The following is a 16,438-nucleotide window of genomic DNA, read 5'->3' on the forward strand; positions in this document are numbered from 1 at the left end:
TGGCTGAAGCCCTCACTGACTGGAATCAGAATCATTATTTTGTGAAAGATCAATTGGTTTATTCTGTTTTTTGCCTTTGAATTGTCCTAAAGGTGATGACTGCATAGTTGCTGCTGGTTAACTCACTGTTGGAGTAAATGTCAACCTGTCTTATAGCTTTCAGAGTCATATCTGATCTGCTTATGTCTACAATCAGATCAGCATCACGGTGATCGAGGCCCGGCAGCTGATAGGCCTCAACATGGACCCCGTGGTGTGTGTGGAGATTGGAGATGACAAAAAATACACGTCTATGAAGGAGTCAACCAACTGCCCGTACTACAATGAGGTGAGACTTTGTAAGCTTTAAAAACTCACACTGCAGGAATGCAACTATAAACTAAATATGAACTTCCTTTTTAACTCGTAATGCTAGCTTCACTCTGTCCCTACTATTCTTCACACAAGGCTTAACTAATGCCAATAAAACAAGAATTGTCTATTCCCAATAAGCTAGATAATACAATGCTGTCTCGAGGCTGTCAGTGCTCTCTTTGACAGTCTGATGTTGTAGCGATTCATTACGCTACACATAAAGCTTTTAACTGGCGAGTTTTTGCCAACTCTGAATGTTCCTGAACAGCAGATAATCTCTCTTGGTGGGACGTGTTGGTAGTGGTGAGGGTCACTTAGAGCTCAGCCTCTGTGTCCTGCAGGGACAGGATGTGACAGTGTGTCTGCTGTCGATTCCCGCTGTTTGTCTGAAGGTCTCCTGTGGACACGCGAACTTGAAACCAGAGTGCTCAAGATAATAGTCCTTCATGCTTTCTCGCCTCGTATCCAGACCCTCCAGTCTGTGCTGTTTCAGATCGGTGCACACTATTCAGGACTCCTGATCTGAAATCATCTCTGGTCTTTCGAGGCTCGCTGATAATATTGCAAAAACGACATCATCGAGAGAAATGTAATGTGACCCCATTCCATCACTTTTTTCCTTGTCACTCTTGGTTTTCGTTGAGTAAAGAAATATGTTATCCTGACTTAACAGCACAAACTTGGAGTTTTGACTTACCTGCAAAATACCAAATGCAATCGTGAGTGACGTGATACCATGTCCATGGCTGAGATGTCGCCTGAAGCAAAGTCAATGATGTACAGTTCTGTAGAGTCTGGCTATCCAGTGTTATTCTTTGTATCCACTGTGAACAAACACTCACAGCAGATGAAAATAACAAACAAAGAGGAACTGCAAAGGGATCTCATGAGACAAATCTGAGCTCTTGTGATCTTGTGACGCTGCCTGTAGAGTTGCATAGACAGGCGACAGTATAGTTGTACCAATACACTGACACCTGAAGACATACAGAAGCTTGAAGGGCTAGAGCTTTGATGTCTCTACACTATGAGCTGAGCTGATGATGTTTCAGTTCATTCCCTCCATTCCTTAGTTGAACTCTGCACTGATATCCTCTGAACTTCAAAGTTACCTCGCACATTTTACTCCCAGAGCAAATCTGAAAGAAGACTTTGTTGTCCAGCAGTATAAGGGAATGCGTTTTTTTTAATGGGCAAACCTTTTTTCTCGACTCTTTGCAGTATTTCGTCTTTGACTTCCACGTCCCTCCTGACGTCATGTTTGATAAGATCATCAAGCTCTCGGTAAGTAAGGCCTACCCCAAAAGTACACTTACAAAAGTACAATACTGCTGAACAAACCAGTTTTCCCCTCTTTGGTACATTTTTTTGGTGCATGGGTTGTAATGCTTACACTTACGTTTTGATTTTAGAGCACCAAAGACTAATGATTGCTCACTGCGTGTTACCTTGAATTCTTGAAGAAAACTTTGATCGTCTCGCATGCTTCCAGGCAAAAGGAGAATCCGAAAAACTGAGAGAAGTCTCGATGAATTATAGTAAATGGAAGCCAGGTTTAACAACGGCACAACTATATCACACAATCATTTACAAATTCTCTATGCAGTGTCTCGTGCAGTATAATCCAAGTCTTGTTTATCCAGTTGCATGCTCACTACTCCCAAAACACATGCGTCTTTGTTAAAACCTTACTATTTAAAACACTCCCATCTAATGCTTTCGTATGCGCGCTACGAGTCTGTGCCTTCAAGAGTCCAAGGCAACATGTGGTGAATAATTGATACACAAATGGTCATTCTGGGGGTGAAGTACATTTAATACTTAATGGTGCAGAGAAGATATTACTGCTCTTTAGTATGTATAAATGAGTGTGAAGACATTAAAAGATATTGCCAGTTATTGCATCACCATACTCACCCTCACCAGTAAGAAAAAAAAAAGAAAAAGCCCCTGAAAATTCCCAACACATCTTTTAGAATAATTGGTCTCCCCACTCCCAATCTGCTACCCCTCATTAACACTGCCACCACTCTCGGAGCACCGGTCATGGCGCACAACCCCTGCTTCACCCTCCTCCCCTCTGGCCGCAGATACAAAAAAACAACGGCTTTAGAAAGAGTTTTGCATCATCAACAGCGTTGGGCACACTGTAGTAATATGTAAAATGTTGTTGTTCTTCTTTTGTTTACACCTTGTTTTGAATGTTGTTTTTTAATACGGACTGTGAAATCAAATTCTCTGTATAGAGGACAATAACTAATTCATCTGAATCTGCATTCATTTGGATAATTAATGATCTGAGAGAGTAGCTGATTATGTTTTAATGGAGAATGGTGAAGACGCTATGCAGCCCCTTGTAAAACATAAAGTCCACAGCAAGCTGTTTCCCTTTAACGCTCACACTTGTAAATTAACTTTTCCAATACTGTAGTGCTCTTTGTTTTAACATTTCATTCTCAATTCTGTCTGCGTAGGTTATTCATTCTAAAAATCTTCTTCGAAGTGGGACATTGGTGGGAACCTTCAAGATGGATGTAGGGACCGTTTACTCTCAGCCTGGTAAACTACAAGCTGTAGCTCCAATATGAATCTAATAACTGATCATAACATACACGCACAGTCTAACGTTTAAATCCATTCGTTCTTTTGTTGATTGTGATGTGAGACTGGATTAAATAATAGCCGTGAGTTATTAACTAATTGATTTACATCTATCCTAGAACATCAGTTTTACCACAAGTGGGCCATCATGTCTGATCCTGATGACATAACAGCGGGCTGTAAAGGGTACGTGAAGTGTGACATCGCCGTGGTCGGGAAGGGCGACAACATCAAGACCCCGCACAAGGCCAACGAGACCGACGAAGACGACTTAGAGGGGTAATAAGCTGTTACCGCTGTGTTTCAGATTTAATTGGTTTTGAAGTATACTGAGTTCAATTAAGATTTCCATGTCGAATGTAGACATTAACTCCACAATCCTGTCTGAGTGAGTTTTTGTTCTGCTGTTCATCTCCAGGAGCCTCCTGCTCCCAGAGGGCATCCCAGCAGAGAGGCAGTGGGCGAGGTTTTATGTGAAGATCCACCGCGCTGAGGGACTTCCTAAAATGAACACCAGCATTATGGCTAACGTGAAGAAGGCGTTCATAGGAGAGAACAGAGACTTGGTGGACCCCTACGTTCAAGTGCAATTTGCGGGGCAGAAAGTAACTCCCTCCACATCCTGCAGTTTCTTATTCTTTGCTAGCTTCTCGTGCGGTTATTACTCCCTCTTAAATTGCTGAAGAGGGGATCTCTCAATGACCAGTATGAGCAATTGCAGCAAATAAATACTGTTTCAATTTACATATCGGCATGTGATTGTTTTTTTCAGGACAGACTTGAAAAAATGTCAACCAATCTTTTAAGCAATTCACATTTACTCCTGAACAAATGTTTTCCCAATTTGCTACTGGACAGAGGGGGCCTATGAAGTAGAATAGATCCTTTAAAGTTGTTCGTATTTAAACAACGGTATCATCGAGCATAAGGACTAGAGCCACATAACTGCTCACTACAAATGTGTTTTTCGTAGCTTGTACTTGAGTGTTACTCCTTCATGTGTCTGCAGGGGAAGACTTCAGTCCAGAAGAGCAGTTATGAACCGATCTGGAACGAGCAGGTCGTCTTCACTGAGCTGTTCCCGCCGCTCTGCAAACGCATGAAGGTCCAGATACGAGACTCGGATAAGGTCAACGACGTCGCCATAGGAACTCACTTTGTTGACCTACGCAAAATATCTAATGATGGTGATAAAGGTATAGGTCAACACACGCAGTCGGTCTCATTAGCATTGATTCGCTGTCAGGTACATTTAGCTGTGCTGTGTGAATCGAACCTCATGACCCACCTGACCCTTAGCTAATGGCTCTGTGAATTCAGGGGATGACTTTTCAAATTGACTTGCAATCAATACATACATTAGCATATATTCAACCAAAGTGCAATAACCATTATGGAGAATTTCCGTAATTGTCTGGGGAAAATTCCCCACAAACCAGTAATACAGTCCCATTTCTAGCAGTGGCTGGAGTTTCTTTTTATTCACAGAGGAAAAACTGTTGAGCATGTTTAGTGATTTCCACCATTACTAATCAGACAATCAAGCGTACAACCTTACAGAAACTCAAAACATTATAAACGTATAATGGTAAAAAAAAAAAAAAAACCTTCTATGTAATTGTCAAAGGATTATTGTAGATCCGCACGTCATTTCCTACAGACATTTATTTTCCCCTTCTCCAGGGTTCCTGCCCACCTTGGGTCCAGCTTGGGCCAACATGTACGGTTCCACGCGTCACTACACTCTGATGGACGAGCACCAGGACCTGAATGAGGGTCTTGGAGAAGGCGTGTCCTTCAGAGCCCGTCTGCTGCTCTCCATCGCTGTGGAGATCCTTGACACCACTTCACCTGAGCTCATGAGCTCCACTGAGGTGCAGGTGGAGAGCGTCTCCAACATCTCAGAGGTGAGAAGACCTGACAGCAAAGTGCTTTTTGGATAGTCTTTTTGGTGTCAGTAATTCCTGGACATTTGTAGGAAAATGCATGAAAAAATAACTTTTTGTAAGATATCGTTGGATGAGGATACGTTGAAATGTCTCATCAGTGAAATAAGAAACGTTAGATGCTTTGCCTCGGGGTAAGCTTGCCAGCTATTTTACCTCCTGGCTGTAAATGTGTCCCCTGGGAACCTCAGTCATTCGTGCCAGCATGAGGCTGTGCCAGTTGTCAAGTACTTTGCTTTGAGGGAGAGACATATTTCTAATTTAATGAAAGAAATAAGAAGTACTGTAAATAAACTAATGTGTCTCCCCTCTGACAAATGATGAGTGAAACAAATCTCATCTATAAATGTGTTCATCAATGGATTTGGATCATTCGCATGGATGGAATGGATGAATTCCATCCATTCGCATGGATGGAATTCGCATGCATTTCACGATATTGTCTATCTGGTCCAGATACTTGTGAGCTGGCCTGTTTGGGGCTCTTTATTGATTATGTCAGAAAGGAAAACGACTCTGCTGCAGCTAAGTAGTCTAAGCCAAGCTATACCGGCTACCTCGGAGGCATCATGACGAACTGCTGCTGCAAATCCTTTAAAAAAATAATGAGTATTGATTAATATTCTGATGACAACCATGTGAATGAAACACATCATAGGGCAGAAAATATGCTGGAAATTAGTGCATTTACAAATGTAGCGTATGAATTACGAATTCAGAGAGGAGGCAGGTAGAATGTGTGTGTTTAGAGAATTACAGGAAAGAGAAGATTCAGCAATTCCTCCACAGACTTCCACATTAAAATTAATGCATTTCAATCGAATAAAATGTTTTTTTTATTGCGCTTCTCCTCACTCCATCAGAGCGCCACTGGGAAGATAGATGAGTTCTTCCTCTTTGGTTCCTGCCTGGAGGCCACCATGATAGACAGGAAGATTGGTGACAAAGCGATACGTTTTGAAATCACAATAGGTAAATAAACATTTCCTTCATCTTGTTTATATTGACCTGCACTCCACACTTTTACAATTTATCAGAGAGATGTGACAAAGAAAAAAATCGATATGCACCGTAACCAAGCACACTCCAGAGCAATGTTCTGCCCGCTAACAGGTAACTATGGCAACCAGATAGATGGCGTAAGCAAGCCTCCGTCGACAAAGAAGAAGAAGAAAGACGGTGAGAGTGAAGAAGAGGAGAGTGTGCTCATACAGAACTCCAGCGAGGACGAGGCGGACGAGGGCGGGGACCTGGTTTCTGTCTCCTCCACTCCTCCAATGAAGCCCGTCATCACCGACAGGTCAGGGGTCAAGGGTCACAGGGGTCAAGGTTCGAGGGTGTCTAGAAAGCAATTGTGACAATTTAGGGTGTTGGACTGTGAACCGAGTCATTTTTTTGTACTTTTTTAGGAATTATTTCCATCTTCCCTACTTTGAAAAGAAGCCGTGTGTCTACATCAAAAGTTGGTGGCAGGACCAGAGAAGACGACTTTACAACTCCAACATGATGGACAAGATCGCTGACAAGCTGGTCAGTATACAGCGGTATTACAGATATGCAAAGGTTGGCTCAGATGGCAAGATTGACTGAACTCAGTTGCAGTTATAGCAGTAATAACAAAACTAAGAGTCTGTATAGTCCTACAGTAGCAGCTGTGTGAGGACAATCGCAAATGTCAACCTCATGGTGGCGCTAGAGGAAGAGTCAAAGGATAATTAAAGTCCATAGGATTTATCCTCTGGGCACAAATGTCTCGATAACATTTCACAGCAGGCCATTGAATAGTTGTTGAGATATTTGAGACCATCTTATATTGTTTTTCCCAGAACCATGTTGGCTAAAAACCAATGGCTAAAAAGATGGGAAATAAAGGAAAATTCAGTACAAACAAATCTAGGGATAGAAATGTTAGAAATATAAGTTATATTGTTTCTATCGTAGATAAATTATCCACTACACCATCTACAGTTGTATTCCTTTCCCGTCAGCCATGTGTCTACATCAAAAGCTGGTTACTGAAATGTGCATATCAATAATGTTACAATTATTCTATAGTAGACAGTCATATGTGTATGTTGATATGGGGCATTTTGCATTTGTAAAATGTGTTTTAAACCATATGAGTACGAACAACTTGTTTTGTCCTAAGCTCCAATATTTGTGTGTCCGGACAGGAAGAGGGTTTGAATGATGTTCAGGAGATCATTAAGACGGAGAAGGCCTTTCCAGAGCGCAGGCTCAGGGGAGTGCTGGAGGAGCTCAGTGTCGGCTGCAGGCAAGATACTTCGAAATAATATTTGTTTTGTCATTGTAACTTAGTGTTCAGCACAGATACAGAGTTTCTCCTGATGCTGAAAGCTGTAAGACCTAAAACTGTATCGTGCTCATTCGCCAATTTTGCATGTAATGCTGTTCAAACTTTTCAAACATGCATATTAATGACTACAAGCGGCTTCATTAATGACCCAGACACAACTACCGACAGCAGCTCACTGCACTGAGACATTTTAAAACACACTCATTGTGATTGTCATGGTCACAATCACAGAGCAATACGATTTATAGAGTCGAGTCACGTTCATGTTTTATTCTCTGTATCTTGTGGTTGTTTCCAGTCGGTTTGTGATTCTGGCTAACAAGGATCTGAACCAGGCAGGCCGAACCAAACTGGATCGAGAGCGGCTCAAGTCGTGCATGAGAGAGATGGTATGATTTATGTTTTATCTAATAGAGAAAGAGGGAAAGCAGCGTGAGCGGTAGAGGAGAAAATGAAGCAGTGATTAATCAATCTGGCTGCGTTTCAGTCTCAAATCCCAGCGCCTTAGTGAGTAAATAGTTTAGAGTCCCTGTAAAGGCCACGCAGGGAAATTCATTTTTGTAACACATTCACTCCCTTGAACACTTCTTTGCCTACATTTGCATGCATTTGCAATACTGTCACATTATTATAACTGTTTCATATTCTGATTCAAGTTTGTATTTGATTGCAAGTAGACTTTTGATTTGCTTCAAGAGGAAATGCAAAGGAATTACAAAGTGTTCTGTAAAGAAAACATAAGAATTGTATGCATGCGTTGTAGTGGTGAAAAAGAGGAGGTTATGCGATGAATAAGATCCATTGTTTGACCTGAGAAGTATGTCTGCTTAACGCACACTGAGAAAGAAAATAAATGACTATACTGCATTCTGTAGCTGCATTACAACACTGTTTGTGAGGGAATGTGAAAACTGCCATGGGAAGCACAAGTATTGCAGGAGAACTCAAACATGTTCACCCAAAAAAGCTGGTAGGAAAAGTCATGTATGTATAGGGACTCCATGAAAAAGCATTTAGAAATCAGCTAAATGTTTTTGTGTCTCTACTTTCTGTTTAGTCTTGAGACAAGTTTCTTGGAACCACAACATTTTCATATTTTTAAGATCCACTCATGCAGTTGTTTAAATTGAATTCAGATAAACCCTAGCTAGGATGTGTGCATGTGTGAACATTATGTATATATGTAATCTGCAGGACAGCATGGGCCAGCAGGCCAAGCAGATCCGAACTCAGGTGAAGAAAAACACAGTCAGAGACAAACTCAAGCTGGTGCAGAACTTCCTGCAGAAGCTCCGTTTCCTTGCCGACGAGGTACTGTACCTAACCCTAACCCTGTACTTCAGGTTCAGAACTGACACAGCATGAGTGCGTAGAACTGTTAACGCAGACTCAATACACAGTATATAAGCATTGTACATTGATCCCCTGTCAATCGATCCGATCTATTTACCTTGTCCAGCCTCAGCACAGCATCCCAGATGTTTTCATCTGGATGATGTGCAACAACAAGCGCATCGCCTACGCCCGGATTCCTTCCAAAGACATCCTCTACTCCATAGTGGATGAGGAAACGGGAAAAGACTGCGGCAAAGTCAAAGCTGTCTTCCTCAAGGTGCAATCATCTCCTCCTCCTGCTCCTCTCTTGGTCAAACACTGTTAGTCATTAAAACACACTTTTGCTCATTTTCAACGTAAATGAATGACTGCTCATCATTCTCATGAAGCGGAAAACATGTAAGATAAAGTTGCTGCTGGCTGCACTGTGAGATGATTAGTAGTGCTGAATAATCAATATGCAAGATACAGTATTGACAAGTATTCTTGTGAATAGGCTTGTAAATCTATGACAGCAGCCTAGAGAGAAGCTCAAAAAATCAATGAGCTGGCTTCGTAATATTTATGGGTTGGGCCATGTTGCGACATTGTCTGCATAATGCTTAATGATTGAGTCGCTGTAATGACACCAAAAAGAAAGGTTGTCCTGTAATATGGACTTTCCTGTGTTCATTCAGTCGACTGTTGTCATTTGTGCCCACAGCTGCCTGGTAAGAAGGGGTTTGGTCCTGCAGGCTGGACAGTTCAGGCTAAGCTGGAGTTGTATCTGTGGCTCGGCCTCAACAAGCAGAGGAAGGACTTCCTCAATGGTCTGCCCAATGGTTTTGAAGAGATCAAATCTGCTAAAATGGACCACGGTCTTCCCTCTGTCCCCCCCGTCAGCCTTGTCTACAACAGTAAGCTCTTGAGTATATCAGTTTAAATTCATTATTGTTTTTCAGTAGTTTTACTTTTCTTTATTAGTTTTAAATCTAAAAACAATTGGAGGCAAAACGCAGAAAAACGAACTCACTCAGAAGTCAACATTTGATTCCCATTGATCGCTTTTACTTTGTTTTTCACTCTTCTGACTTCTATAGCAGATTGCTGACAAAGGGTTCTGATTGTCAATTAATGTGATGGAACGTTTGTACGTCCGTCAGTGAAGCAGGTGTTCCAGCTCAGAGCACACATGTACCAGGCTCGCAGTCTGTTCGCTGCTGACAACAGTGGCCTGTCAGATCCCTTCGCCCGGGTCTTCTTCTCCACACACAGCCAGGTTACTGAGGTAGGCCCATGAATGAGTGTATGCGTAAACATATACAAACATTGTTTGTGTGTATGTGTAAATGCAGGCTTGATTTGTGCTGTGATGTGTACATGTGTGTCAATAAAGGTTTATTTGATTTGATGCGTGTGCTGCAGATCCTGAGCGAGACTCTTTGTCCTACGTGGGACCAGCTGCTGGTGTTTGACGATGTGGAGCTGTTCGGGGAGGCCAGTGAGCTGAGAGATGACCCTCCAATCATTGTCGTTGAAATCTATGACCAGGACACTGTGGTAGGATCTTACTCTCTGTGAATGAATGGATACATCATTGAGACACCGATTAATTGAATAGATTTGTCAATGCTTGTTAGGCAGTTTTAAAGCATTTACTTTGCACAAAGAAGTCTAAAAGTGCTTTGCTTCTCCTTCCCTCGTAGTAGTGGTGTGGTGTAGAAAATCTGCCTTGCACTTCTCAACCATAAAATATAGATTCAAAAATGCTGATGTAGATATCTATTTAACGAGTACGCCTCCTTTTTTTCTATTCCACTGTAATCTTTAGTCAGTGAGCTTGTTTGTGTTATATAAGACTGAGTTTTTGCTGCAAGCTTTCCCTCTCAAATTTCACATTTTTGAAACCTTCCACCACTTTGACTAATACTGACACCAAGTGGCTGCCATAGAAACTGCACTTCCCTCACCCATGCCTAACTCCCTTCCCTTGTCCCCTGATTGTCTCGACTGCCTGCTGTCACAATGTGGTCTTCAGGGCAAGGCAGAGTTCATAGGTCGCACGTTTGCGAAGCCCACCATCAAGATGTGTGACGAGTACTACGGCCCCCCGAGGTTCCCACCACAGCTGGAGTACTACCAGATCTACAGAGGGAACTGCACTGCTGGGGAACTGCTGGCTGCCTTTGAGCTTCTGCAGGTAACAAAAAAACACCAAACGATTTGTAACGCATGTACAAAAGATATTAGGTAAAAAGCTAATTTAGTTGTTGTTGTTTTTTCTCTCTGCCAAGCAGTCTGTATGTCACTTATCTAGGGTTGCAAAGGGTCGATACATTTCTGGAAAATTCAATGAAAATTTCTGGATGTTTTCCAAGGGAAGTCCAGCTAAAGAATGTTGGTAATTTTGCAGATTTTCAAAATAAAAATCATACCTTTTTAAGGTGCAGGATGTAGGATCTGGCGACATCTAGCAGTGAGGTTGCAGCCTGGGTGTGTAGGAGAACTACAGTACAGTGGCTGACTCAAAAACGTGAATGTTCTCTAGAACCAGTGTTTGGTTTTTCTGTTCTTGGCTACTGTAGAAACATAGCGCTGTTCCTCCATGTCGTTATAAACTGCTCATTCTGAGGTAATGAAAACAGGATTCTTATTTTCAGGTGATTATACACTAAATAAATCCTACTTATTCATTTTATATTCCATTCCTGCCAATAGATCCCCCTAAATGCTACACAGCAGTTCTATGTCTAATTGCATTTTTTTGGTATACATATGTAATTTTAACCATGCATTGCAGTATGTAGCGCACACTTCCATCACATGTACAGATCATTTGTCAGCGTCCCATTGAATAGGAATTTAGCTTGGAAAATGAAGATGAGACATTAGAGTTTGATAAATATATTTCAACTCAACTAAATAGTTGGGATTTGTTTTTATATCTATTATCTATTGTAAATACAGCCTGAGTAAGTAACTTATTGAAGTCATTTCACGTTGATTCCCATAGGTTTCCATCACATACTCCTTTTACTCCTTTTACTTGTTTACTATTTTGAAAATCACTCTGTATTACTTCTTCCCTTCTTTAAATATTTGCATCTCCATTTTTTCCTCTGCCACCATGTCACCTCCCTTCCTTTCCACGAATATATTCATTGTTTCTCCTGTGAAATATCGATTTGCCTCTTTCTTCCTTCCTGTGCCTCCTCCTGCTGCTTTCAGATACCTTTCGATGTGGAGGCGATTAGACGAGCTCTGATCGCTGTCCATAACTTTGCTGTTCCTCAAATAAAGGTGCTCTTTTCTTGCATTCTCTCTTTGTCATCCCACTTTGTCTTTGTCTTTGGTTACTCTGTTGTCAGTGTTTGTACTGCAATAACTTTTATCTCGACCAACATTACATTAACCTCTGCCTTCTCTGCATTTACTCAAAGTGTTGCACACAGAATTAATATAAATATTAGGACTGTACTAAAGAAAACTGGTATGGTTCTCATGCTGCATCACAATACAGAAGTCACAGAAACATTGCATACTTTTACTGTCAGGTTTATTTCTGCTCTCTCCTCCTTTATTATAGATTGGTCAAGGAGGGGGGGCCGATCTTCCTCCACTTGAAGGGCCGACAGACTCGGAGCGTGGACCCGTTCTGCCTGTGCCGTTGGGCATCCGACCCATCCTGAGTCGCTACCGCATAGAGGTGAGATTCTAACCACCAGATCTCTTATTTGAGCTCCCGTTCTGCCTAATGCTGTTTTGTTCTGGTTCAGGTTTTGTTCTGGGGCTTAAGGGACCTGAAGAGGATTAACCTGGCTCAGGTGGATCGGCCTCGTGTGGACATAGAGTGTGCAGGTAGAGGTGTGCAGTCTGTCCTCATCCAGAACTACAAGAAAATCCCCAACTTCAGCACCCTGGTTAAATGGTTTGAAGTGGTAAGTACACCTGTTAATTTGACATTTACACCCCTACAAAGTTGGATGTTGCATTACAGCCAGTTCCTTTCAACAAACATGAAACTTGACTTGCTTACTGCCTTCACTTAACTGAAATACATATTTTAACTTATTGCAGGAACAATGCAAACATCTCTTCTTTCTTTTCATCATCTCATCAACTTAATGTCTTAATTTTGTTCCCAGGACCTTCCAGAGAATGAGCTTCTCCACCCTCCTCTCAACATCCGGGTGGTGGACTGTCGGGCATTTGGCCGTTATACCCTGGTGGGGACCCATGCTGTAAGCAGCCTGAGACGTTTCATCTACAGCACCCCAGACAAGACCTCCAACAACTGGGCCACTGCAGGTGCTAACACTCAAGTGAAGGACTGTGTTTCTGTTATTGTAATATATTGTATTACTTTTAGTCAGGAGCCTATTAACTGTGTTTTGTGTGCGTGTGTGTTAGGAGAAGCACTGTGTTTCTATTGCCAGGTTTCATTTCCTTTATACATTTTACACTCAGAGTTTCTTCAAATATTTTAAATATAAACAGCAACGAGTAATTTGAACCATGTAGAAGACATTCTTTTGTTCACTTCTTTGTCATTTCTGTGTTTCTTCTGATTCAGCTCTCTGGTCACTACAGAATGAATGTTCATTCTTTATTAACTTTTCTGATGTCTTCGCTTGCTTTCTGCCCTGACTACTTTTCCTGCCTGTGTCCTCCCTCCATCTTTTATCTTTTTTCCTCTCTCGCATGTCCTTGACTGTCCTGTCCTCCTGCCCACCTGCTGTCTTTGCCCTTCGGCCTCTCACTCCAGCTAAGCTAATGAATGGCTACATGGTCCTTACCAATGGCGGCTCCCATCCTCGCTCCTCACCCAGCCTTTCCTCCCGCACCCTCTCTCGCCCCGCAGGTGACATCAACACGGACGCAGACACTCTGGTCCGAAAGATGGACACGGTGGTCAAATTAGACGCTGTAAGAATTTCTTTGAGTTCATTCACCGTCGAGCATTGCCTTCTAACTTCTATCGTACAATGTGTGTGTTTATAAATGTAAATAGTAGCACTGCTTCATGTCCAGTCCTTTTTACCTGCCTAGTCTGTACATGTGCATCATCCATCGTGTGTATTAACCCTTGTGTTGTTTTATGTAACGCTCCCTATCATAGACGTCTGACGCTGTTGTAAAAGTTGACATGGTAAGTAATCGTTCCCGTAGAAATTTGGCGATGAAAATATGTGCTGAAGTTTTAATTGGTGCCTCATTGTGCATTAAAACTGAGCTGCTGATAATCACTTCATGATTCTGAACTGTTTCAACAGGCCGAGGAGGAGAGTGACAAAGACAAGAAGAAGAAGAAGAAGAAAAAGAAGGGAGGCGTAGAGGAAGAAGATGAGATGGATGAGAGAGCGCTGGACTGGTGGTCCAAATATTTTGCTTCCATAGAGACACTGAAGGAGGTTTGTCTATTCTGTTCTCGTATGTTCTATTGACATTGACCCATGTTTCTGTGATTGCCCTGGCAAGTGAAGTCCTATGAGACTCATAACGTTTTCTTGCCTGGTTTTCCAGACCCTCAGAGCCCAGGAGACCGCTCAGGCAGAGGCGGAGGAGAGAGAGGACCTGGAGATAGCTGCGGAGGCAGGAGGTATTAAACCCCAATCAGCTGGACTGCCTGCCAGTGTGCTCAAATCTCTGCTGCTTTGATTTCTTTTGAAGGGATATGTCACTCATATTGGCTTCTAAGTTCAGGATTCTAAAATTGACGTTTGAAAGAATTATTCTCAGTTGTTTATTCATTTTGAGTTGATAGCCCTCAGGATGAAGGAAATACAGTTCTGTCAACTGCACTGCCTGAGATAGTGGAGAGAAATTAGTTTTGTGCTTTACTTATGTCAGTCAAAGAAATGTACTATGGTTGATGCCTAAATCACTCCCTATTTACTTTCATTTTATTTGAGTGTCCCGTTTCGGGTTGTCTGTCCATGTGGTTTATTCTCGTGATATTTCAGGAACACTATGAGGAACACTGTGAGCAAAGTTCCTCAAATTTGACACATTTTTAAATACTAACAACCTGCTAAGAATCTGTATGTCGTACAGATTTGCGACATCGCATAACTTCTGTTTGCAATCCCACAATGCAACACATGACGATGACTCGTAAATATCCAAAATACGAATTTACTCACTCACTCCAGAAGGAACTACAGAGTGTTGATTGTAAAGGCAGTAGTGAATGAGGGAGTGATTTCAGTCACAGCTTTTGTCTTGAGATGCAGTTTGAGCATAAAACGCACAGAAGAATTGTTATGTGCTTCCTGCTCTTCATCTCTTTGCTCCCATGGATTCATCCTTCATCCATGCTTTGCACATGAGTCAAGCATGATCATATTCATGACCATGTCCTACATCAGCATGACCTCCCAGCTCTGCAGTACACATGAAAGCTGGCTCAAACAGACCCACTGAATCAAACGATTTCATAAATAATGAATTACATAAATGATGTACTGTTATACGGCAATCCCTGCAGCATAAAACTTATGGGAAAAGGGAAACTTACTCACCTGATAAACACATCGGTCAGCTTTCATGTCGAGTGACACGTGTCGTGTGCAACCCTGCCACCCCTCTTCATGATTCCAACCCTACTTTGTCCACCTCCACTGGCACTCACCCCTCCAATCAGATATCAAACCTGATGACCTTCCTCTGAAAGGGTCCAAGACAAGGGAAAAGAGCAAAGAGAAGAAGAGCTCCAGGGACAAGAAGAAGGGTCAGGCTGCAGACGGCTCTGATAAACGACCGGTTAAAGCAAAAGTTGATGAGCTGATGGTAAGCGTGTCATTCGCACTCTGACAAAAAATGAACCAGCACACATTAATAGACATGCAGAGACAAACACTTGATGTGTTTGTTTACCTACACAGGTGTACAACAAGGAACTGGAGAGCGAGTACGGAAACTTTGAAGACTGGCTTCACACTTTCAACTTGTACAGAGGAAAGGCTGGGGATGACGACGAACAAGCTATGGATGACGACAGGATCGTTGGCAGATTCAAGGTGGGAATAAACAGGTATTTTCCCAGCCTACATTAACTGACTGAAAATAAGTCTTGTCTTTTACCCTGGTGATGTATTCTGTGACCCAGGGATCCTTGTGCATGTACAAGCTACCTCTGTCTGAGGAAATCACAAGAGAGGCAGGATTCGATCCTAATATGGGCATGTTCCAGAGCATCCCACATAACGATACAATCAACGTCCTCGTCCGTGTCTATGTGGTCAGGGTGAGTGACCTCCTTATCATTTAAACCTATGCGGCAGTTAAAAAAAACTCACATCATAATAAACAGAAACTGACAAATATTTCTCTTGATTTGGTCCGGTTTCCCTTCAAGGCTGCAGATCTTCATCCTGCTGATATCAATGGGAAGGCTGATCCATATGTTGTCATCAAGCTGGGCAAGTCGGAGGTCAAGGACAAAGAGAACTACATCTCCAAACAGCTCAATCCTGTATTTGGCAAGTAAGTTGATCGTTAGCTGCTCTTGATTTAGTTCCAGTTTATTGTCATGTGCTGGTAGAGCAGGAGAAAAACGTCTGGCTGTCATCAAAAAAATGTTTTTCTGCAACAATATTCTTCTCACATTTGCTTTAACGCTGAATTCTTCTTCTCGCCCGTTTATCCTCTGCTTGTTTGTGCTCAGATCATTTGACATTGAGGCCACATTCCCCATGGAGTCCATGCTAACGGTGTCGGTGTACGACTGGGACCTGGTCGGCACTGACGACTTGATCGGAGAGACAAAGATTGACTTGGAGAATCGTTTCTACAGCAAATACAGAGCCACCTGTGGCATTTCCTCCAACTATTCTGTGTGAGCCTCCTTGCCTTTTGTCCTTTACATGTTTTTAGTTCATGGTTTAGTTACAGTGCCACTCCTGCA

The 16,438-nt window shown here is 42.2% G+C and overlaps 1 protein-coding gene across 1 annotated transcript in view; it reads left to right on the top strand.

The window, feature by feature from the left end:
- The window catches only part of otofa (otoferlin a), a gene marked incomplete at both ends in the record, with an annotated part of 59,992 nt that overhangs the window by 37,104 nt on the left and 6,450 nt on the right, over positions 1-16,438 (top strand). The window contains 30 exons of the mRNA XM_079291377.1: positions 197-328; positions 1,576-1,638; positions 2,829-2,913; positions 3,075-3,234; positions 3,374-3,560; positions 3,965-4,151; positions 4,639-4,862; positions 5,765-5,873; positions 6,015-6,201; positions 6,311-6,431; positions 7,076-7,176; positions 7,517-7,607; positions 8,413-8,529; positions 8,678-8,830; positions 9,257-9,449; positions 9,696-9,820; positions 9,958-10,092; positions 10,571-10,732; positions 12,119-12,238; positions 12,309-12,470; positions 12,678-12,840; positions 13,298-13,458; positions 13,652-13,681; positions 13,806-13,943; positions 14,056-14,131; positions 15,176-15,321; positions 15,417-15,551; positions 15,641-15,778; positions 15,890-16,017; positions 16,199-16,369. Coding sequence (XP_079147503.1) covers positions 197-328; positions 1,576-1,638; positions 2,829-2,913; positions 3,075-3,234; positions 3,374-3,560; positions 3,965-4,151; positions 4,639-4,862; positions 5,765-5,873; positions 6,015-6,201; positions 6,311-6,431; positions 7,076-7,176; positions 7,517-7,607; positions 8,413-8,529; positions 8,678-8,830; positions 9,257-9,449; positions 9,696-9,820; positions 9,958-10,092; positions 10,571-10,732; positions 12,119-12,238; positions 12,309-12,470; positions 12,678-12,840; positions 13,298-13,458; positions 13,652-13,681; positions 13,806-13,943; positions 14,056-14,131; positions 15,176-15,321; positions 15,417-15,551; positions 15,641-15,778; positions 15,890-16,017; positions 16,199-16,369 — 4,100 coding nt within the window. The remainder of the gene's footprint in view (positions 1-196; positions 329-1,575; positions 1,639-2,828; positions 2,914-3,074; positions 3,235-3,373; positions 3,561-3,964; positions 4,152-4,638; positions 4,863-5,764; positions 5,874-6,014; positions 6,202-6,310; positions 6,432-7,075; positions 7,177-7,516; positions 7,608-8,412; positions 8,530-8,677; positions 8,831-9,256; positions 9,450-9,695; positions 9,821-9,957; positions 10,093-10,570; positions 10,733-12,118; positions 12,239-12,308; positions 12,471-12,677; positions 12,841-13,297; positions 13,459-13,651; positions 13,682-13,805; positions 13,944-14,055; positions 14,132-15,175; positions 15,322-15,416; positions 15,552-15,640; positions 15,779-15,889; positions 16,018-16,198; positions 16,370-16,438) is intronic.

This window comes from Melanostigma gelatinosum (genome assembly GCF_949748355.1).
Source record: "Melanostigma gelatinosum genome assembly, chromosome: 19".
In the NCBI taxonomy this organism is placed as follows: domain Eukaryota; kingdom Metazoa; phylum Chordata; class Actinopteri; order Perciformes; family Zoarcidae; genus Melanostigma; species Melanostigma gelatinosum.